Genomic DNA, 22650 nt, shown 5'->3' with positions numbered 1-22650 from the left:
CAGTCCAAGCCCCGTCAGGCATACATCCGGACCCGAACTCAAGGCTGTGTTGCATTTGCAGTATTTTTGTATGTTTGCACGTAACACCCTGTCCTGTTCTCATCCAGGGCCTGGGATGGGCTTGGACAACAGGATCCTTGTTCTGCTACACTTCAGTTTATTGTCTGTTTGCATGAAGGGGGAGCATTGCTTGCCCACATAGCCCAAAGCAGCATCTGGGTCTCCTTGCCAGCCTAGTCATTGCTTGTTGCTGTGTGCACATTTACATGCATATGAAAATGTCACCGGGCTTCGTTAACACTCCTTTAAAGGTCCCTGGGCACTTAGTTCAGGCTGAAATTGAAGCACTGAGTGCTGGACACTGTGCTGGGAAATCAAATTCCTTGTCCTAAAGGTCAACAGTCTAAAGTGTGTGTTGGTTTAATAAGTGGCATGAACAGATGGGAAGGAGGCAGGGCAGCGTGGAAATGTTGGCTAATATCTAATGGCTGCACTGAAGTCAAGTTCCTCTTGGAAATACTGTCCCTCTGTAAGCTGGATTAGGCTCCTGGTCACAGCTGAGGCCTTGTATTTTCCACTTGTTCCTGAGTTGGCTCTTTCTGTAGGATCTCATTCTCACTTGTTCCCTAGCTGGAGGCAAGAACAGGGAGCCGAGGCTGGAACCTGTGCTCTGCTGGGTTCAGGCATGGACCTGCTGTGCTGCTTTTGTGCAGAAGTAGCAGGCTCTCACCAAACCTGTGCTGTGATCCTGGGGGCTGACACTGGGGGTTCCTGTGCTCCCAAGTCACAGGGGCCTTGGAGCCAGCTTGGGGAGAGAAATGGGAGGGACTGTGGCCCCATGGTGTGATGAATTTGGCTGACCCTTTGTTTCAGAGCTTCACAGGTCCGGTGTGTTCCTGGCCTCTCGTCCCAGTAATGCGTTACACTTACCGTTGTGTTGACAAGAGCACTGGGCCCTTTTCTGCGAGGTGCAACAGCCTCGCTCCCTGGCTCTTAGCCTTTCTCACCTCTACGCTAGGTAATTGCAATTAAGCTATCTAGAGTTTCCTCATAAACTTTTTCAGAAACTGTAGATAGTGGGGAATGTGATAAGCTGCTTAAATAATTGCCTGCCAGCTGGCTTATGAGAACTTTAACTGTGTTTGCTTTTGGCCTATAAAGCTCTAATAATTTGGAGTCCGGCCAAAACATCCTTTCTTCTTGAGTGGTAATGTGGCAGCTCTGATTTTCAGAGGCAGGAAGTTCTCGGGGGAGCCGGCATTAGTTTCCCTTTTTGTTTTGCTGGAGTTCAGACTCAATGTTGAAACGTAGCTTTATGGTTTGGGAGTTCCATATGGGCATTCCTACAGCCCCGCTTGTGAGCTGTCATATAGCGGGAGACAAGCGTGCTACGGCTGGTCGTGTCTTGGAGAGCGGGAAGCCTTTCAGGGAACATCCTTCACAATCTCTCAGGGATGCCTGGAGCTATCCTCTCCCGCACGTGTCACTCCGTGTCCTCGTGATCCAAATACATCGCTGCTCCCTGGGCTCTGCAGAGAAACCGGGTGAATCCAGACAGAGATGACCTGTCAGGCGGGATGGGAAGAGAAGCAGTTTCTGATCAGTATGGGAGAGTTGCATGAAATGACAGTATAGGTTATTGTCATATGAATTCTGGTATCTGTGTACAATATTCCAGTTTTTGACATCCTAGCTTGCCCAAATCCCCTTCAAAAGCACTAGGCCCCCCTTCTGTTCAATTTGGTGAGTTAATTGGGCTGCTTTGTGCATCTCCGTCTCTCTGGTATTGCATGCTGTGCTGCTCTGCGGCTGGCCTAGTCTGTCTATCTGTGTGCCTTGGCAGCCCTGACCAGATGTCACCAGCTTATTTAAATGCTGGCATGCATCCAGGTGTGCCTCACTGCAATTCCAGCTTGTGAGAGTTTACACATCTGGAACATGGGATGTGGCCTCTGACATACTTGGTGGTGTCTGCAGGGGATTGCTGATGAGAAGGAATTTGTGCTCTCATCCTTTGCAGATGCCACCATGCTACAAAATACATATGCAAGCATGTGGCTTGCCCATTGCACCTCCAGAGCTAAGAAGCATTGTGGAGTTACACAAATGTAACAAACAAAAACGAGAGCTGTGACTTTCCAAGTACCTTTGTTCTCTGTATTTGCCAGGCTATGACCACAAAAATCTCACCCAACAGCACTGTTGGGAGCTGGCTGTGGGTCCTGAGCCAAGTCTTGGTATCCCCTTGGCCCAGAAAAAAACAACAGCAGTCAAGTGAACCCGTGAGTGCTACAACACACTGTACTCAAATTGCACTGCTTTGCTCGAGCGCTGACAATTGATGGTGGGATGGGATTCCCAAATGTGTTCTGGGTGCCAGTTGGTGCTACCAATTTTGGGTGATTATCATCCTGTGGGAGAGCTGGAGGAAAACATCCTTCCTTCCTTGCTGGGTTGCTCCAATTTCCCAGACTGGTTGCTACAATAGTTTGTTAATTTTGCTGTGCTGTTTTTGTGTGATTACTTGATTTTTCATGTCAGAAGTAAACCTGATTGTTGTGGGGCTCCTCTTTATAGATGGTAATTCTGCCCTGACCTGGACACTGGCTTGGAGCTACTGGACTGAGAAGCATTTACATGGTGTATCTTTGCTAGTCTCTGAACTGCATTTTTCCCTGCCTCTGAAGGATGCCTTAGGGCTCTTATCTTCAAGTGTAAGGGTGACAATCAGAGCTGCATGCAGCAATTTCTGAGTGCTAAAGGCCAAGGAGGTAAAGGTAGGATTGGGCCATTCCTCTTGCTGACTTCCAGTACACTCAAAATGGGGAAGCGAAAAAGTTAAAGACATTTTAAAATGAGGAGAGTAAGGGAATGGTATCATTGTTGGCAACTGGAAAGTACCCATGCACACTTTGAGGATACAGCAGGTATGTGTGAACCTTGCAGTCCACCCAGCTAAGGGCCAAACAGACACAAGTGGGAAGAACCTTCCTACCTGGGATATGAATGAAGCTGAAGAGGAGTAAGTTGGCGAGAGTCCATGGACAGACGTTCACTAAAGAGTTTTAGATTACACAGGAAAGGTGTTAGGGTTCATGGAAAGAGGAGGTGTCCTTGCAGTTTGTTAGTTTGACTTGTAGTCAAAGGTTGTGGTGGGTAGTTCTGCGGTGCATGGGGAGAAAGGGCCCAGAATCCCTCTCCTGGACATGGGACATAGCATTCAGGGCAGATACTACCTGGCCCCACAGGGTACCTCAGATCTATGGTACGTTATTCACAAAGCAAATGCCTTATTAGTAAAATAAAGCAAAAAAGATCCATTGTTTTGTCATGATTATAACTATACTGGGGCAGGGAAAACAACGTCAATACAGTTTCTATACAGACTAGCCCCAGGCCCTGGTGACCTTCTCCTGAGGGAGGCAGCATGCCTGCCTGGCATTTTTCTGGCTGGTGGGAAGTGGCTGCAGGGCTTCCTCAGGCTGCAACCCTCCCACCCTGCTGCTGGGGTCTGGATGTGGCCATGCAGTGCTGCCGGGCCCCTCTGGCTCCCCGGCGCTGCTGGCCTGTGGTCTCTGCCTTGCCAGTGGCCACTGGCCGGGGCCCGGAGCTCAGCTCTTGCCTCCTCAGCCCCATGTCCCAGCCGTCCCTGCCTGATAGCTTTCAAACCAGCTCCTTTGTGCTCGGTCCCATGTCGCCCCTCACGCAGGAGCTGGATTTCTTCTAAATGTCTGCAGTGTGACCTGATTATTTTTCCTGTCCTTCCTTGCCCTCCTTTTTAATAGTGTCTACCGAAAAGCTGGCAGAGTTCAGTTATATCAGTCATGCTGACTGATAGTGCTGCCTCTTCTCTTGGGATTCCTCCTCTTTTCTGTCCCTCCAGCATTCATTTCAGATTTAGCTATCAGCCCTCTAAAGACAGGGTATTGCCTTTGTTCTGTGTTTGTACAGCATGGAGCACAGTGGAGTCCCCAGCTGTGACCGAGGTTCCCAATGCCACAGTGATAAAAGTGAATAGATCAGTAATGAGAAGAGGCAGCTGCTACCGTCTAAAAAGATTCAGTTTTGGTGCTGGTTTCAGTGAAATCAGGATTGGATCTAAGGCTCCTCTGCTACTGCTGTTCCCAGTAGGGGTTTATATTAAAATAAAGACACAAACTTTAGGCTGCACTGAAAGTCATGAAAATCAGAGTGGCATTGCTGTTTAATGCTGTTAGACTGTGTTATTCTGATGTTAAGGCAGACATATGAGCTTGCAAATCTTTAATGTAAAATTACTGGGTTTCTGGTGGTAGCTGGGTTTCTGCATTTTTTTACAGACCCTTGGGTAGCAGGCTGAGCCATCGTATGCCATGGGATCATCCAGAGCTGTGGTAGCGGCACTGGGAAGGGGACCTGGTGAGGAGCACCGCAGTGAGGTGTTCCTCTCTAAGGTGCCTCTTAGTTCTTTTCCTCCTTCTAGTATTAGAAGGCATTTGGATGCTCTGTGGTGATGGCTGATTGAAGTACTGCTTTGTTGACTTTAAAATATTCCAGTGGCTATTAAAGATATCACAAAAGAATTCACTGAGGTCAAACTTGAGAAATCTCATGCTGAAATGCAAATTTCTTGATGTGTCACATCAAGGTGTGTTGCTACTGCAGTTTTCTTTGACACTGGTAATACGTTGTGTTCCCCATACATTTTGTGTTTCTTCCAAAGCATACTCCTCCGTCTCCCCCTTTTATCTTCCCGGATAGGTTCATCTCCAGATTCACATCACAGATGTGTATCTGATGTTGCTTAGGTCTGCTTTGAGCCCTTTGTTGAGACAGAATTTGATTTCTCATAATATAGCAGTGATTTGGATATCCAATTTACCTGATGTCCAAAAGACAGCCGGGTGTTACGTTAGTTCCAGGTTGTCCAGCACAGGCTGCCATCACATAATAGCAGCTTTCTTCCATGGCTCCTTGCTGTTTAAATTGTATATTATTAAGTGGTTCCCATAGCCAAAAGGCCGATTCTCTCCGTGTTAGCTGTTTAAATGTGAAAAAAGCAAAGCACAAACTAAAAAGGCAGTGTTACCTAGTATGGCTTACTTGTCCTAAGTCTAGAGACACTGGTCAAGGATCAGCACCCACTGTGCTATGCACTGTGTGCTCTTCACAAAAGGACTCTCTCTGCCCCTAAAGACCTTATGAGTATAACCCTAGGCAAAAATTGCTACATGGTTTTCTTGACATTTTTCAGAGACAAGTCAGTCATCCTATGAAGTGTTACTGTGCTAAATCTGAGGCCTGAATGTGATCATTGTTACGCTGTCTTACAAGAATGTCAGTCTGAAGTACAGTCCTCAAAGCAACCTTAACTGTGAAGTCACTTCTAATGTCTCTACAGTCCATTCCCATTAGACTTCTGTTAAATCTTTTTTTTTTTTAATCTAGGAAATAATTTGTCTTCTAGTCCTTTTGTACTTAAAATGATTCCACATAATTCCACTATGGTTCTTTCATCTCCTTGCAAAATCTGGGATGGCTCCTATCTGGCTCTGGAAATACTGTCTTCAGACATCCTCATTAATTGATTCCTTACTCTGGCACAACATTGGAAACGATGCTACTTCCCTCTCCCTGGGGAAATACAAGCCTGTGCGCATCTGTCCTGTCTCCCTTTGTGCTTAGCCAGGCAAAGAATTGCTCATGTTTTGTGTTCTTTAGCACTGCCTGCTTATCGCCCTGCTCTTCGTATTTGGTAGTAGCCTGGCTGTTTCTCACAGCCTAAAGATTTTGTTATTATAGAGGGAGATTTTCTTCCATTATCTGCCTTATTTTCAAAAGCTCTTTAATCCTTTTACTCCTGTATGGTAAGACTCATCTACTGTGGCGTGTTTGAAGTGTTAGCTCTTTAGTGACAACGTACAAAGTGCGCAAAATGGCACCAGAGATGGATTTTGCCCACTGAATTAGGTACATCAGGCTCCTCCTGAAATCTGCAGCTTCCAGCTTTTCCACTTTCCCAGCTAGGCAAACACAGCTAATGCCTTGCCCCAAAGGTACCTCTTCCTTCTCTTTCTTGGCTTACTTGTGTTCTCCTTATGCTCTATTTCATGTTGCTTGAACCTGTTTCTTCTGCCTTCACATGGATGGAGTTAGAACAATATAAAATCTGTAAAAGCCACTAAAACAGCTAGGTCTCACCTATCTGGATGCAAGTTTGCTGCCACATGAGTTAATCTGCCTGCTTGCACAGCTCTTGCACCACAGGTTCAATCACCAGGTTTTGCCAGTTAAAGTCTAATTTTTGCCCTAGTTTCCAAGGCATTTCCCTGGCCTGGATCTAGTTACCTTAGGGATTAATTGATCCATCATGATTTTGACCTCCTGCACCATCCACTCCCCATGAAATGATGGGGCTGTCATGCCTGAAGCAAGAACGTTGTGTGTGACAGACAGCTTTCTTTGTGACTTGGCTGGGATCACAGGCTTCACTCCTAAAAGATACTAGAATGGCAAGAATCTCAGCACAATATAGGACCCATTTTTTTTAATCTGCTGTCTTAATCACAACCCTATTAGTACAAGGTTTTATTATTCATTGGAATTTGATTTTATTCATGGGATCAGAGAGGAAGCTATTTATTCCTTTATTTTATTGTCTTTTGACGTGTCGTAAGGCAATCTGAGATCACAGCATATAGAAAATATAACTCTGTAATTGCAAGCAAAGCCAAAAAAAAAAAACCAAACAAAAACCTCCCTGAATACATGTTTGTCTCCCTTTTGCTGCTGTTATATAAACTGTGATTATAGGTAGAGTACATCCATCTTCCTTTTTTAACATGAAAACAGCAGATGGGGCACATGGCTTTTTCTGAAGGTTATAGCGTGTGCAGCAGTGAGGATTGGCAGGGTTATTGTGTGTAAAGCCAGTGGGGGCTTTATCTTTGCGTAGAAATAGGGGTTTGCTTCACATTTCCATTTTGATTAGCAATAATGATACAAAGGCAAATTTTCTGTGCGAGGAAGAGCTGCTAATAAAGTGACCTTTCAAAATTAAGTAGCTCATTGAAGTGCCATACCACAATAAGAGTATACAAGGCTGGTCTCAGCTGCAGCAGGCAGGGAAACTGGACAGGAATCCAGAGAAATGTGGAATGGGAAACCTGAAGTGGATGAACGGTACATGGTGGCACAGTAATGGTAGCAAAGAGCAATGGCCAGGTGCTGTTTCAGCTCTGGAGGGGCGGATCTATGTGCTTCGTCTTTGAAAGCGTCTAGAAGTACGAAAGGCAGGGGCAGAGAGTGTTTCTAGCAAGGTTTCTGGGCATGGGGTTGTGCAGTTAAGGGACTCAGTTATTGTCCTGCCGTAACATCGGTTGTGCGTGGATGCTGCTGGGAATGTGTTTGTGTGGCTTTACTCATGGTAAACACAGGGTAGATTTGGGGCTGTTTTGTGGATTCCTCTTGGATACAGGTGGAGAGGACTTAATACCATGCTGGTCCTAATTCAAACCCCTGGTTTCTATGTAGGAATTTGCCATTAGATTCCAGCTATGCAGCCTTTGGCAAGAGACATGAATCAATTTGTCCAGCTTTTCTTTTCTGTTTTGTCTCTGTGTGAAGGCTGATGCCCAGTGTGTGCCAAGGGGGCCTTTCAGACCCAATAATGCGCCCTTGTGTCTCGTAGCATGCGTGGAATTTGCATAGGCTGTGCTGGGACAGGCAGGTTTCTTTTGTTGCTGGAAACAAGGAGCAAGTTCTTTTCCCTGTCTCTGCTTCCTAATGCCTCTCCAAAAGCTCTCAGCACTCATGTAAGAAATTTACTTTTTTCTATTTATTTTTGTATTAAATGTTGTTAAACTTTGTGCAACTTGTAATGCTGGCTGTGCAGAGAAGTCATGTCAGTCAGTTCTAGTTGACAAAATTGTTTAATTTTCTTTCTCTGAATCTAGATATCTAATTGTCAGAGGGAGCAGATAATCTGTGATGCTTGATGTAACTGCTGCAAAGTATTTGCATATCTTCTCTGTGGGGAAACAAAACTGCTAGCGAGTGAATAACAGTGCACGGATCATTGCAGGCAGGGTCACTGGGCCTATACACTTGCTATTAACCCTTCTCAGGATCTGTATTGCCACAGAATGAGTTGTCATGGGTTTCAAGCAAAGGGCTTGCTCCACATTATGGGCAGAGCTGGCACTTGTTTGTGCATTGTAGCCCTGTGCAATGAAATGCGAATATGATCAGATCAATTGGCAGTTGCTTTTTGGCAGCTGATACCAAATTGTTGCATTTCGGTCTTGATTTATTGCAGATAACAAACTGCTGAAAAACAGACTGGGAGGTACTCGGAAAAATATGGCCCCCATTTGGGGTCAGCAGCATGCTCGCTAGGCCACTCTGAGTGATGCAGCTGGGAGCCTTTAAGAGCTTTCTAAAATTTTAGATGACCTGGCAGATTGCCTTGCAGTCTGCCTTGCAGATCTTTCTCCTCTCCATCCTCTTGAAGGAGTCTTTGACATCTGTGGAGAGCAGTGGCAAGGGGAAGAGGGTTTTGTATGGATTCTCACAATGCAAGTGGTGCTGAGAGCCTGGTTTCCTCTGATTTCAGCAATCTTTCTCCTTGTGTAGCCTGCGTCCCAGCTTTTATTCTCTTATTCTGGTCACGCATCCTGGAAATCATGCCAAGATGGTCTTTCAGGTCAAAGATGTACAGCAGTAGCTCAGATAACTGTTGGGTTCGCAGATACCGTGTGGAGGCGGGCTGGAGTTCAGGTGACTTGCCATTATGTGCTTTGATGTCCTCCCCTTCTTTAGCTACCGTCGATTTACATCAGAACAGTAAGTTGCTGAGATCCCTGAACTAGTAGCTGAAGTGCTCTGTTGCTTGAACCAATGGATGTAAGGTCCAGTGGGTTGCAAACACTTTCGCTGGCAGGCGTGCTGAGCAGTGAGCACAGATGCCCAGCATGGTCCGAACACGGTGAGGTGGCCTCCACCCCTCAGCAGAGAGGAGAGGAAGGTCCAGGTATTCCGGTCTTCTGTGGGGAGGCCTGCTTTGGAGGGAAAGCCTTTGGTGGCCTTGGGGGCGATCGGCAGAGCACATGCTCCCCCCCAGGTGCCACAGCACACCTAAGGGACTGACGGGATCCCTGGTGCACGAACACAGTGTTTCTATTACCTGTGCGCTTGGCAGCTGCTGTTGGAAAATGGTGTTTGGTGGGAGCTCACAGCTGAGGAGGGATGTTGAAACAGTGGAAAGTGTTATCTAAGAGCCCAAGAATGATTAAAGCATTGGGGAATGTCACACAGTGAAAGCACAGTGTGTGCGAGCTGGGTGGGTAGGCAGCTTCCACCCAGAGCCCTGGAAGACCTGGCACACCATCTCACAGGGCCAGGGCAATGCTTTATAGCTGAGTATGTATGACATCAGGGCAGTAGCTTGTGACTGGAGAATAATGACACTAATCCTCACTTTTAAGTAAAAGAGGGACAGGAGAAGCAAGCTAGGCGACTCTAGCCCGTGGGCTTCAGAAGCATGCAAGTGTTTGAAACGGTGGGAAGATGGTAACGGAAGACCTAGAGGTAGATGGAAATTGGGATGAGCTTTAAGTGTGAGCACTGAGTGCTGATTAACCTGAGATCTCTCTTTGATAACTCTTTATTTTGATTTTAGACACGGTAAATGTAGCTTACCTAACCTCTGGTAGGGCTAAGTATCTGTTATAGATAACCCTTAGTAGAGCAGTGTCTCAGACCCATTCTTTTCCCATGCCAGATGAGAAGCTATGAAATGGAGAAAGTAGGCATCAGGAGAGAATAGGGAGGTTAGATAAAGGAGAGCCTGAAGAAGAGGCAAGAACCGGATGAGCCAAGAAGAGATGTACTAGGAGGAAGATTACTACGGGTTCCTCAAGTACTGATCTTCCGTGGCTTGTGCTAATACTGATGAGTTCCCACTTGCTCCAGACTCAGAGTGCATAGCTGGGCAGTTATTGTAGCTGGTAGAGAGCAGTAACCAGGAGTTGGCAGCTTGTCACCAGGAAGCATTTGACCACATAGAATAGAATCATAGGATCGTTTAGGTTGGAAAAGACCTTTAAGATCATCCAGTCCAACCATTAACCTACACTACCAAATCCACCCTAAACCAATCAAGAGTAGACTAGACTAAACCACGTCCCGAAGTGCCACATCTATCCGTTTTTTGAACACTTCCAGGGATAGTGACTCCACCACCTCTCTGGGCAGCCTGTTCCAATGCTTGACTACCCTTTCCGTGAAGAAATTTCTCCTAATTTCAAGCCTAAACATCCCCTGGCGCAGCTTGAGCCCATTTCCTCTCATCCTATCGCTAACTACATGGGAGAAGAGACCAACACCCACCTCACTACACCCTCCTTTCAGGTGGTTGTAGAGAGTGATAAGGTCTCCCCTCAGCCTCCTCTTCTCTAGGCTAAACACCCCCAGTTCCCTCAACCGCTCCTCATAAGGCCTGTGCTCCAGACTCTTCACCAGCTTTGTTGCCCTTCTCTGAACACGCTCCAGCACCTCAATGTCTTTCTTGTATTGAGGGGCCCAAAACTGGACACAGTATTCCAGGTGTGGCCTCACCAGCGCCGAGTACAGGGGCACAATCGCCTCCCTGCTCCTGCTGGCTACACACATCCCTGGCAGAACTGCGGGTCAGTGGTGTTGCACGCTTATGGTCTTAAAAACAAAGTCCCAGGGCATGGGAACTTTCTGTTTGTTGATAGGAAGGTAGTGATGGTGGAACAGCAATGGGAACTGATGAGTATAAGCCGGCCATGAAAAAAGGATTGGGATTTAGACTTTCAGGTCATAGGGAGTGAATTTCTGGGGAGGAAAGGAGACAGAACCAAACCTATTTATGACTGAGAGTGTTAAGTTAATGTAAAATATTGGATGTCGTAGCTGCCTGAGCTAGTAGGATGTAGATACAGTGAAAGTTTTAGCTGGGTGTTGTCATGTGTTGCATATGTTACCATCACGTTATGGAGTGCTAGTTTGGGGCTCTCTTGTGCAAACTGGCCAGAAGTGATTTTGCTCCGAAGGGAAACGTAACTGCGCTGTGCTGAACACTCACTGAAGACAGACAGTGCTGATGGTGTAGACTGGTAGCTCCTGTGTCAGCAGATGTCTCCTTCAGGGCAGACCAGCTGGCTGTAAAAAACAAAGCAATGAGGAGTTACTGTATTTTTTTTTTTCTCCCTCCCTTTTTTCCAGTGATGCTATCTGCAACTTTGTCATCTGCAATGACTCCTCCCTCCGCAGCCAGCCGATCATCTTCAATCCTGACTTCTTTGTGGAAAAGCTGCGCCATGAAAAACCAGAGGTGTTCACAGAGCTTGTTGTCAGCAACATTACCAGGCTCATTGACTTGCCTGGGGCAGAGCTGGCCCAGCTCATGGGAGAGGAGGACCCAAAGCTGCCTGGGGCAAACAGCACAGCCTCTGGATTTTTTCGTTCTCTGATGTCTCTGAAGCGCAAGGGTGAGTATGGCATGATGTCTGGTGCCCACCTTTAGGGTGGTGCCGACTGTCATCATCTGTTACACGTAGTTTACAAAACTTTCAGTGTAGGCCTTTGTTTTGAGCTTGTGTTGAATGCTTAATACTGTAGGTTTGTAATCTCTGGGGATGCCAGCTCTAGAAAGGAGCAGAACAGAGGCCAGGAGGTTCATCCAGGAAACACCCTGCCACTTCTAGAGTACCATTCTTCTGGGGGTTATTGCTGTGGTTTGTTAATGTCAGGTTGGCCTCGGTAAGTCTGCTGCTTGCTGTGCTCAGTGTAGCACAAACCAGAGAGATACAGGTTTGGTCCCTGAGTGTTTCTGGTCTGGCTCTGTGGATAGCACTGAGCTGGAGAGGGGTCCCTGAGCAAGCTTGCAGGTTCTTCCAATACACAGCAAGGTGTCTTTGTCTCTCTGCTTGTTTGTGTCCATGGTAGTCCATGCTCTGTTTTCCTTAGCTTATTAGGTATCCTCATAAGTGGTGGAATATCAGTAAAGGCTGAGAGCATCAGGTTCCATGAAGAACAAGAATGTCCAGGTTTTCTAGGCCACTGACTTCACTCAGTGCCCACTGTCTCCCACAGTAGCCGTCCCAGCTCTCTGGAAAGCCTTGTCTGTGCAGCTCAGAAATCTATAAGCATCTCCCATCCAAATGCCAGTGCCGCTCTGATCCACATCCCAATCCTGTGAGTCAGTGACAAAGCTCTGTAGACTGATTCTGCTCAAGCCCAGATTCAACCCTGGGAGACGACATCTCTTTCTCTCTGATACAAGCATTCAGCTGGAGTTTTCTTCTGGTAAACTGACAATTCTTATCTTTTCTTTCAAGTTCAACTGTCTTGGTTATGAAACTCCAGGCCCCTTCTCAGAAGTCAGATTTGCTTTTGAGCACGGTTGTGTTCAGATCCTCTCCTCTTCACTGGCTGGCATTTACCACTCTGTTTTGTCGTAACTAAAAGGGCATTCTAGACGTGTGTGTGTGTGTGCATTCTCCCACCTTTGCCCACATTCAAGGGGAGCCTGGTTCTCCTGATAAGTTCAGTTAAAACTTCTCACTCATCTAGACAGAAACTGCTTCCATCTGGGCACCTCTCACATCCCTTGTCAGCTCTGGTTTCCTAGCTAGACTGGCTGTCTGCTGGCAGAGAAGCTGTGGGTAGCTGCCTTCAGATGTTGGCAGCCTAAGGTTGAACACTTCTAATTAGTCTTCCCCTTCCTTTGAGCAATTCTGCTATTGTGAGTACCTCTGAGAAGGGAGCTATCACTATGTCCAAGTATGGCTCTTTTTTTTTGCCTTCAACCTTTATGTAGTTTCTCTAAGTGTTTTTGATTCTACCAAACCTATCCTTCCATTGTGTTTCATAAGGACAAGCTCTGCAGCCCCACTGCTCAGGCTGAATTTTCTGCTGCTGGCTTCAGCCCTCTACTCCTAGCTCACCCAGTGTGAACCCTGGTAGATACACTCACCCTGGGCTGGACAGCACTGCAGGGGAAAATCAAGTACTGCAAATCAAGTCCTTTAGCGTCCTTAGGTGAGAATTATTCAATATTGCCATGACTTACCTTGCTGCTCCATAATAACAGGTCTTCACACTGCCCCCAAACTGCAGTTAGACTGTGCTCATACCTGTCGTTGCTCCTGTGTCTGTTCTAGGAGAGTAGCAGAACACCTTAAATTCAGACACTTGATGAACAGAAACGAGTGAGTAACCAAGGTGAAAGTGTTTCCTTAACGTGTATGGAAACTTCTCTGTTCTTGTGAAAACCTTCTAGCAGGGGCTTATGAGCCTTCACTAGCGTGGTTTTTTTTTTTAAATTATCTGTACTCTTCTGGAGCACTGCTCTTATCAGACCTGATGTCTCCCGCTAGCTCTCTTCCCCAAGAGCTCCGCCTTCCCCCATTCAGTCATCTCCATGGCCATGTGTCTCACTACAGCTACAGCTAGCAGATGTTTCCAAGTCTGCTGGCTGCACTCCCAGGCTGCAATGGCAGTGTCTCCCTGCACTGACAGGCACTGTCTGTGAACTCCTTGGCCAAACTCTGAGAAAAAGTAGTTTGTGCCTACAGAGAAAATCAGTTTCATGTACTGCATGTTTCATCTTGGAGCCATCATTTGTTTTTCTTCATGTTACAGACCGACCAGCTAGAACAAACAGGTTTTATTTCTTCAAAGCTAGAGGCCAAGGACCATAGAGCTCAGAGCTGATCAAGCTGCAAAAACTTACAACTCCTTTGAGCATTAGGAAACTCAATCTCATGCTGCTGCTTAGTTTCAGAAGCAATTGTACAATAACATCTAAGCCTTCGTAACTCAGCATCCATTCTCCAGACACTTCTTTCAAGTTTCTTTGAGAATCAAATTCTCATTCAGATATCAACTTCTGACTTCAAAAGTAAATGAAATTTGTCAGGCCCTGCATGTCTCAATAAAATGTATTTTCCTCTTCCCTTCCTGGCCACCATTGATTCTATGTGTTGAATGTCTAATGAGTTTAGTTTTCTTCAAGGGCAAGAATCTTTTGCCAACCATTCTCTCCCTTTGCACTCAAGTCTTTCAGATCTTACATGTGGATCAAGAGGTTACATTGCCCTCCTTTCTCCCACAAGACTGAAGCATGAGCTTTATCGGAGGGAGGTCAAAGTTCTTGATTTAACAGGAGGCTGGAGTTCCTGGTGGCTTACCATGTGCTTCAGAAGTCCTGGAAGAAAGTGGAACATTTTTCAGGCGGAATAAATTTAGTTGCACAGGAAGGCTGCTAGAGAAGTGCACAGGGTTAACCAGGTCTTTCCCACATGCTGTGAGCATCAGCACCACAGAACAGTAAGATCTGTAGTACAACAGACCAAAAGCTAGTAAAATCAAAATGTGCTATGAGGGGGTGGGGGGGAAAGCAAGAGAAAGCTTGTGGGGGAGATAACTTTTATCAGACCAGCCAACACACTGCTTGGATTGCTGGGCTATCAGCTCTAACAATAAGGAGGAAAATCTTCAGCCACAGACAGCTGGGGTGCAAATGCCCAGCTTGCCCTCAGAAGGGGCCCATGCTCCTGGCAGTCTGGTCATGGAGAAGGGAGGAATACTCTTTTCTTAAATCTGTTGGCTCTTTGAAGCCTCAGTGCAAGGGCAGGACAAACCAGCTCTGTACCTGGTTCCAGTTCTCAGTCCCAGACAGCATGTTGCGGTATGGTCTATTCAGAATCTTGTCTCTAGCTGCAGTCAAAACCTACATGCATCTGAGGGAAGAAGTGGTGCTCAGGGCTCTGGTTGCTGCCAGTGAAGCCCCTGGGAGTTGCCTCAGCTTTCTGAGGGACAGAGCTTGCTGGCTGTGTGTCTGATGGAAAAAGCCACTCACCAGCAAGACTCCATTTATTAGAAAATACTGTTGTGCTGGTTAACCACTCTCTTACCTGGGAAGTCCCTCTCTGGACAAGAACAGATTTCTGCATTGGTTCAACAAGTGCCTTTCAGTTAAATGGGCTTCTCATCTAATGTTTTCTTCCGTGCAAGGATCTCCTTCCTTTCAGCTCAGGTGCTTCTGTCTTCTTTTGGGGCTGTAGCCTGTGTTGAGTGGAGTTCTGGAGCTGACAGCTCATGCCTGATCTGTAACAGCCCCATGAGATCAAAGCAAACTCCAGGAGTGAGAGGAGCTCTCAGTGCTCCATGTGGAGAAGGGCCCAGCTCATTGCTTTCCCTTTTTTCTAGCTCTTCCTTGTTCAGTTTACTGATACTTCATGCTTTACTGTACTCAGGCCAAGGCAGCTGACATGGAAGAGAGATTCACTGGAATTGGGGAATTCCAGGGATTACCCATCCTGGAAAAGGAGGCCAGTGTGAGCCAGTTGGATTGTGTCTGCTCTCCCTACTAGTGCTTGGTTCCCTTTCCCATAATCTCATAGCTGCACCTCTTCTTTCTGCTCTACTCCATGTCAAGCCACAGTGAGGATTAGTCTGAACATTCCTTCCCAGGTGTGGAGTGTGCACTGTGGCAGGCACCTGGGCAGTCCAGGCTGTCACATCTGCCCTTCCCGCTTTGCTGTTTCCATAAGGTCCAGGCTTGCAGATGTATATGCCCTTTAAAATTGAAGCACATGTTCTGGTGGTGTTTTCTTTTCAGAGCTAGAGAATGTTTGCTTTAGCTGATAAAAACTGTAATTAAGCTGAGGTAAGAAGCAGGGTGATGGAGCCCTTGTAAGTACAGCATGGTGAGGTGAAGTGACTTATTTGGGAGTACTTGTGATAGCTCACATCTGTGGGGGTCCTTGTGACCTTCACCCTTAGTGTTTTGGGGCGCTGGTCTTTGCATGCTGGGATCCTGTTCTTTGGGGACCACTCATCTCTGTGGCTGTTGGGGTCTGAGCTGCCTGAACACATTATCTTCTGTTCTGCAGAGAAAGGGGTTGTGTTTGGCTCACCGCTGACAGAAGAAGGCATTGCACAGGTCTCCCAGCTAATCGAGTATCTGCACAAAAGTAAGTGACTGTCTTGCTGTCTTCCTATCCCAAGTGGTATCTGTCTGGCCCACCTCAGGTGTCTGGTGCAGAGTGAAAAGCTCTGAGCTCTCCAGCAGCAGGAGTTTGGGGCTGGACTAGGCGACTGTTCCCCAGAATTGCCTAGCAGATATGTTAATCTCTTTCCCTCTGTGCATGGGCTTTTTCTACTGATGGGAGCCAGCTTGAAGTCATGTCTCGGAATGCAGGTCACTGAGGTTTACTGTCAGGCTCTGGAAAGGGGAAGGAACTGCTTTAGTAAGAAGATGGGAATCGGCCTCTGATTAATCAGTGGTCTTTTTTCTCCCTTCTGCCAAGCAGATCTAAGAGCAGAAGGCTTGTTTCGGGTGCCAGGCAACAGCATCAGGCAACAGATCCTAAAGGATGCTCTGAACAGTGGTACAGATATTGACCTGGACTCTGGGGAGTTTCATTCCAATGATGTGGCCACCCTGCTTAAAATGTTCCTGGGTGAATTACCAGAGCCGCTGCTGACACACAAGCACTTCCATGCCCACCTCAAAATTGCAGGTGAGTGAGCAACAAGAGGCAGTGATGAGCAGAGGGAATGGAGCCAGCCTCCTAGAAAGTTGGTAATGCTACAGAGCTGCATACTAGGCTGCGGAAGTGTAATCCTTAAAGGCAGGGTAAGAAGGAATCTTCCTGCCATCTCAGCATAATGGTGAAAAGACTGGAACTGAAAATCCTAAGGAATCAGACCAAGTCTGTCTAGCCCAGTCTTCTTTCTCCAGCAATAAACAGATACCTACAGGAGTCGAGCCCACACTGGTAACCTGGGTCTCCATCTGTTTTAAGTCTGGGGGTCTTCCGAGCGAGGTGTGGTTTAATAACTGTTACTGAACTACCTTATGTGAACTTCCTCCATCTTGCCTTCAGCCCATCACAACTCTTAGCAACTCTGTTGTCCTGTGGGAGGAGTACCACAGATTAACACATCAGGTGGGGAGCTTGGGAGCTGGTGGGAGAGAGATGGAGGGCCAGGAACTGTGCAGGAGTTTGGAGGAGATCTGCATGTGAAGAGGGGAAGGGTAACCGGTTACAATAGGCCTGCTCTTAGGGAAGGCAATGTATGTCCTTCATGTTCTGCCTTGTGATTTGGCAGACTTGACGCTGTTTGATGAGAAGGGGAATAAGACCAGTACGCCAGACAAAGAGCGCCAAATTGAAGCCCTCCAGCTGCTGTTTTTGATCCTTCCCGCGCCCAACCGCAGTCTGCTCAAACTGCTGCTGGACTTGCTCTACCAGACCGCCAAGAGGCAGGACAAGAACAAGATGTCTGCCCACAATCTTGCCCTCATGTTTGCACCCCACATCCTATGGCCCAGAAATGTAAGCAATGCCTCAGCATCTGCGGGTGGGATATTGCAAGGTAGGAAGCAGAGGCTTGGCAGGCCTACAGGGGAAGAACCAAGACGGGAAGATTAAGTATTGATACAGTGATGTGAGTGTTGGAGGCTGGGATGGTGAAGTGGAGCTTCTTGGCAGGACTCACTCCTAGTGTTCAGTCCAGACCTGCTGTAGGTCTCATTTGCAACTGATGCTTCGTCTTTTTCAGTAAAATTGAAAGCACAGCACAGTCCTGCTTCTATGAATGACAGCTCCAGACAAACCTTGCAGATCTCTGTGCAAGGTTTCTTGTGCTGCTGGTGAACTGTTTGGCCCCAGAGTTGTCTCATTCCTCTCCTCTCAGACCAGCTTTGGCTCTGTGAGCTCTGCTTGTTGGTGTGCTGTGAGCCCTGCCTGCCTCTCCTCAGAGCAGGCCTTCTGCTGAGGCACCGTGTGTCTCTATGTCCCAGAGACAGCAAGGGCAGCAGAGACCCTTCATCCTCCCCTTCTAACTGCTGTGCCTTTGGCTATGTCCCCTTGCCAGGTGACAGCAAATGACCTTCAAGAGAATATCACGAAGCTAAACAATGGAGTGACCTTCATGATCAAACACTCTCAGAAACTCTTCAAGGTAAGTGCGCTTCGGGGTGTTGTTCTCCCTGGCCCTTCAGCAAGAGACTGAATGCCTCTTGTCCAGACAGATCCCAGGTGTCAGGTGTATATTCTGGGCGCTCTCTTCTGCGGTAGGAGAAGGAGGATTTCTACAAGAAACTGTTCCTTTAGTGACTAGGGAGGAGGTCTTTGCCAGGCAGGCAGCCCAGGAGGAGGAGGACAGCCCCAGAGGTGGCTTTGTGCCTGGGCAGGTCAGAAGCGCGGTGCAGAGTAACACCCCCCTCTGCTGGACACCCAGCACCCGCTGCCTGGCTGGGAAACCTGGTCCTGGGGCAGGTAGCGACTGGGCTCCCCTTGGGTTCTGGCAGGGGCTTGAAGGGGCTTGTCCTAGATGAGTGCTGCCAAGAGCTGAATCCCTAATACAGTGGGTCATTTTGTTGTGAACTTCTCTGCAAGTGGTAGTCAACCCACTGCTGTTACAAGCACAGCCTGCAGTCTTGGGGCCTCTGTCTAGCTCAGAGTGGGGTGCTGTCAGGAGTGTGGGGCTGTCTGCAGGTTGTATTAGGGGACTAAGAAAGTGTTTCTGCAACAGGTAGTCTCTTGACTTCTCAGAACCTTCCTGGTCATGCTAGGCATCTGCTCTCTGCAAAAAGTCCTCACATAGAAAGTTCCCCTTCTGCCCTCTTTGTCAGGCCCTTGTTTGGCCAGCTCAGAGCTGGGGGAATTGCTTGGAAAAATCTTCTGCAGACCCCTGCTCTTACTCTGTGTTCCACTTGTGCTGGTTGCCTGCATCAAAGGCAAACTGTGAACAGGGACTGTGCTGGGGACATGAAATCCCATTGCTTTGTCTGCCCTAAACGGCTGAGTCTTGATGGACATGGCTTGTGTGGTATGGTGGAAGAAAAGCTCTTGCTGGAGCCACTCTTGCCCCATGGCTAAACACACTAAACATATGTTTGGCCTTTTCTCTGCTCATCGTCACAGGCCCCAGCGTACATCCGGGAGTGTGCCAGGCTGCACTATCTGGGATCCAGAGCCCACACATCAAAGGTAAGGCCAGCAAATGCAGTGCCTGCCCTCCATGAAAGGGCAGAGGCTGTGATACTATGGAGGCATCCTTGTGAGTGAAAGAAGCTGAAAACAAACCAAGTCGTGAAAGAAGATCTGTCAGAGAGCAGGAGTGAACAAACCATATGGTGTGGTAGTGCAGGCGGCTGCATTAGGGAAATTGGGCAGAGTTGAAGCATCTGTTAATCAAAAGCACAGGGAAAGCTACCAGCCCCTGTTTAGCAGCAAACTGCTCCCTGTGCCCAGTACATGCAGCACCTGCTCCTTCATGGGGTTGTGCCTTCCAAACAGACAGACGCGCCTGCTGCCATGGCCAGGCTGCTTGGAAGAGGGGCTGGGATAAAGGCTACTTGCTGCCACTGGGACAAGATTTGTCTGCATCTTGCCAGCAAATGCTTCCCTGCCTCCTATAGCTGCAGAAGAGGGAAGATGCATTGCAAGGAACTGCACTGACCCTTCTCAAGCCTGGAAGGGCTTCTGCAGCTGGCACCCAGGAGGGGAGGGAAGAAGCAATGGGGTCACCTTTGTATTGCTGTCACCTCTTCCTGGCACAGGGCCTGCTGGTGCAGTGCTGCTGCAGAGGGGTAGGGAAAACACAGCCCTGTGCATTCACTGGGGCTGAGGCAGCTCACGAATTCCCAACCTGGCTCAGATGGGTGGAACATTTGGATTAAAGCATGGCAAGCAACTGCTGTCTCCGCTTTCCCAGGATGACCTGGATTTGCTGACATCTCCTGGCTCCAAGGAGCTGCAGCCCCTCAAGTCTCAGAAGCGAAGCCGGCTAGACACTTGCCATCAGGAGGACACCCAGCAGCGCACAGAGGAGGCACTGAAGGAGCTCTTCCGCCATGTCCACAATATGCCTGACTCTGCAAAGAAGAAAAAGCTTATCCGGCAGGTAGTGTGGGGAGGAGAGATATCTTTGGGGTGTGCTTGTCAGTTCAGTCCTGGGCACAGGGCTAAAGGCAGGGCCTTCTTGAGAGCTGCTCCTAATCCTGGGCCAGCTGGGGAGAGTGGGCTTTGGGCTCTGTAAGGGGCAGAGATGTAAGAAGGCAGGGGAGGAGGCTGCTTATCCTGGATGTAGCTGACCGTGGAGCTTGCTGCACCAAGCTGTGCTTTGAGCTCTCTGTTTTCCAAGCCAGGGACTTGCCAGCCAGCAGTTCCCCAGACCTGATCATGGCCTTGTTCAGCTTCCTCCCTCAGAAGAGGAAAAGTCTTGTCCCCTCTTGCCTGCAGGGAGTGAACAAACTGGTCTTCTCTCGGCCTGTTAGCATTCCCAGCCAACCTGCTGCTCCAGCGAGACTGGGCGGCATGGTCAGCACCAGTCCTGGCTACCAGCCTCCAGCTGCTGCCCAGCCCCCTTTCCGCTCCAACAGCTGCTGCTTTTGGCTAATCTGGTAGCCAGCACAAAACAGCCTCACACCCAAGCTCCCTGTATTCCTGGGTGGGAGATGTGGCCTTCCTCTGCTTTCTCCTCCCTGCAGCTCTGAGCTGTTCCTCCATTTTGGGGTGCGGAAGAGACAAACTGAGTTCTAGGCAGAGGGCAGCAGGTAGAGCAGCACACAGCAGCAAGGGACTGGTGTAACTGTAACAGTAACCGTGCTAACATACTGCCCTTGTGTTTCCTCCTAGTTTAATAAGCATCCTACAGCTCTCACTCCTGGCTCTGATGTACCCACATCCCCAGCACCGCGACGCACCCGCTCACGCTCCTTCAGCGGCCTCATTAAGGTAAAGGCAGCCTCTGACCCATGCTCTCTGCTGTCAGTTGCTCTCTGCTTCTGCCTTGCCCTGGCTTGAATGAGGCCCTCAAAGGGTAGGGACTGTTCAAAGTATTGGCTGCCAAAGAACACAGATCCACTGGGGACAGAAAAGGCAGCACAGTGACAATAAGCCTTGTTCATGTAAAGTGTAATTATCTATGAAATGCATGGCTGTAGGATCTTTCTGAAGGATTGGTTGCTTCCCGAGATGAGATGAGGACTGACAGGGAGCTGGTCATGTAGTCTAGCCTGTTAGCACAGGTGTTAGCATGCTGTAGGCTGTCCCACAGCAGCATGTACCTGCTTCTGACAGGCTGGGCTCCTGGCCAGGCCTCAGGTCAGCTTCCAAACCCTTTACAATCAGGCAGGCTCAGCCTAGTGGCATGGTATTTCAGGTGGTTCTGCTTTGCAATCTTTGTCCCAGCTTGGCTTCCTTTTTTTCTTTCCCAGCATTCAACTTCTTACCAGCAATGCATCCTGCTCCTTCCCTTTCTTTTTCACTTTGCACTCTAAGCACTAGCCAACAGCCCTCTCTTCTTACGGCAGCGGAAAGTTTTGGGAACCCCGGTTATCCTGGAGAGGAAGAGCAGGGATGCCACACCGGAGCCTGAGCGAGTCAGCAAAGAGAATGTCCACCTGGTAAGGGCTGCTCCCAGCACTGCTGAAGTTGCTGGTGGGGAGTGTGTGAGGGGAGTTTGAGTGCAACTTGGGCACTCATTTCAGCAATCCTTGGGCAGCTGCTTGCTGTTCTCTGCCCAAGAGAAGGTTTCCAAGTTTCTTCTGTGTGATCAAATAAGGTCTTAGGAAGCTGCTGTGAGGAGAGCAGGTGGCAAGGGCAGCATCGGGACAGGGTTGGCAGCACTGGGCCTCCACTCCAGTCTCGTCCCTCTGGCTGTGTTCCTGCCCTGGGGCATTGGCTTGTGCCCCCTTCCCTCTCTCCCATCCTCCTCCACAAGTTGTACAGAGCCTGCTGCCTGTGGGCAGTAGGGCTGTCCCGTGGCCCAGACAAACCAAGAATGGATTTGGGTCGTAGCTGCGCTCTGGTGGTAGAGCCTGCTCCCAGGGAACCCTGTGGATGCCACTTCATTCCCCAGCTTTCTACTCCTATTCCCTTCTCTTGTCCAGTTACAGAAATGTGGATCTCCAGCTCACATGTCCCAAGCAAAGCTGAAGTCTTTGGAGGGCCGGAAAGAGGTGAGACATGCGCACACATGCCCGTTCTCCTTCCTGTGGGGGGAGCCTGGCCTGCTGGGCTCTGACACCTGCAGAGGTGATGGCATGCACGCAAGGCTCTGTGACAGCTGCGGTCCCCTGGCTTGTGGCAGTCTGCTCCACGCCGAGCTGCGGGCAGTTGGCTTGCTGGAAGCTGGGCCTTGAAGGGTTTAACCCAAGCAGGGGTGTACAGCCCTTCTACCTGTGAGCTGGCAGGCTGGCTGTCACAGGAAGCAGAGGGAAGCTGGCAGCACAGGGTAGTGCTAACAGCCTGTCAGGGTGGCAGTGGGACAAGAGGTTGGTACAGCCCAAGGCCGACTGCTGTGTTTGTCCCTGTCTGCTCACTGCCTCTTGTCTAGTGCTCTGCTTTGGTAAAAGGTGTGGGAGGCAGACTCCAGCAGGGACTCTTTGCAGGGGGAGGACAGCACATCAACCTTTTCTTGCATGGCATTCTGTGTCTCAAGCGTTCAATTGCTCTAATTCTCTGCTCCAGGAATCCTGTAGACGCATGCGAGCCCGCCTGCTTTCCAAGGATTCGTCGTCCCTCTGAATCGCCTCGCACCAACGCGTGGGTGGGGATTGCCCAGCCTTGCAAGCTGTGAATAATGTGCTGCACTGAGGGGAGTGCTGCAGGCTCACGGCAA

The 22650-nt window shown here is 48.7% G+C and overlaps 1 protein-coding gene across 1 annotated transcript; it reads left to right on the top strand.

Moving 5' to 3' along the window:
* The first annotated feature begins 7764 nt into the window (after positions 1 to 7764).
* ARHGAP19 (Rho GTPase activating protein 19) lies at positions 7765 to 22556 on the top strand. The gene is made up of 12 exons (XM_009481298.2): positions 7765 to 7793; positions 11230 to 11495; positions 15906 to 15986; positions 16326 to 16535; positions 17128 to 17354; positions 17896 to 17982; positions 18948 to 19013; positions 19741 to 19929; positions 20664 to 20762; positions 21341 to 21433; positions 21920 to 21988; positions 22500 to 22556. Exons 1-12 carry the CDS (start codon positions 7765 to 7767, stop codon positions 22554 to 22556), a joined length of 1473 nt encoding a protein of 490 aa, XP_009479573.1.
* Positions 22557 to 22650: the final 94 nt, after the last annotated feature.

This window comes from Pelecanus crispus, chromosome 10 (genome assembly GCF_030463565.1).
Source record: "Pelecanus crispus isolate bPelCri1 chromosome 10, bPelCri1.pri, whole genome shotgun sequence".
In the NCBI taxonomy this organism is placed as follows: domain Eukaryota; kingdom Metazoa; phylum Chordata; class Aves; order Pelecaniformes; family Pelecanidae; genus Pelecanus; species Pelecanus crispus.
Note: the sequence above shows the minus strand (reverse complement) of the source record. Positions and strands in the feature narration are given on the sequence as shown.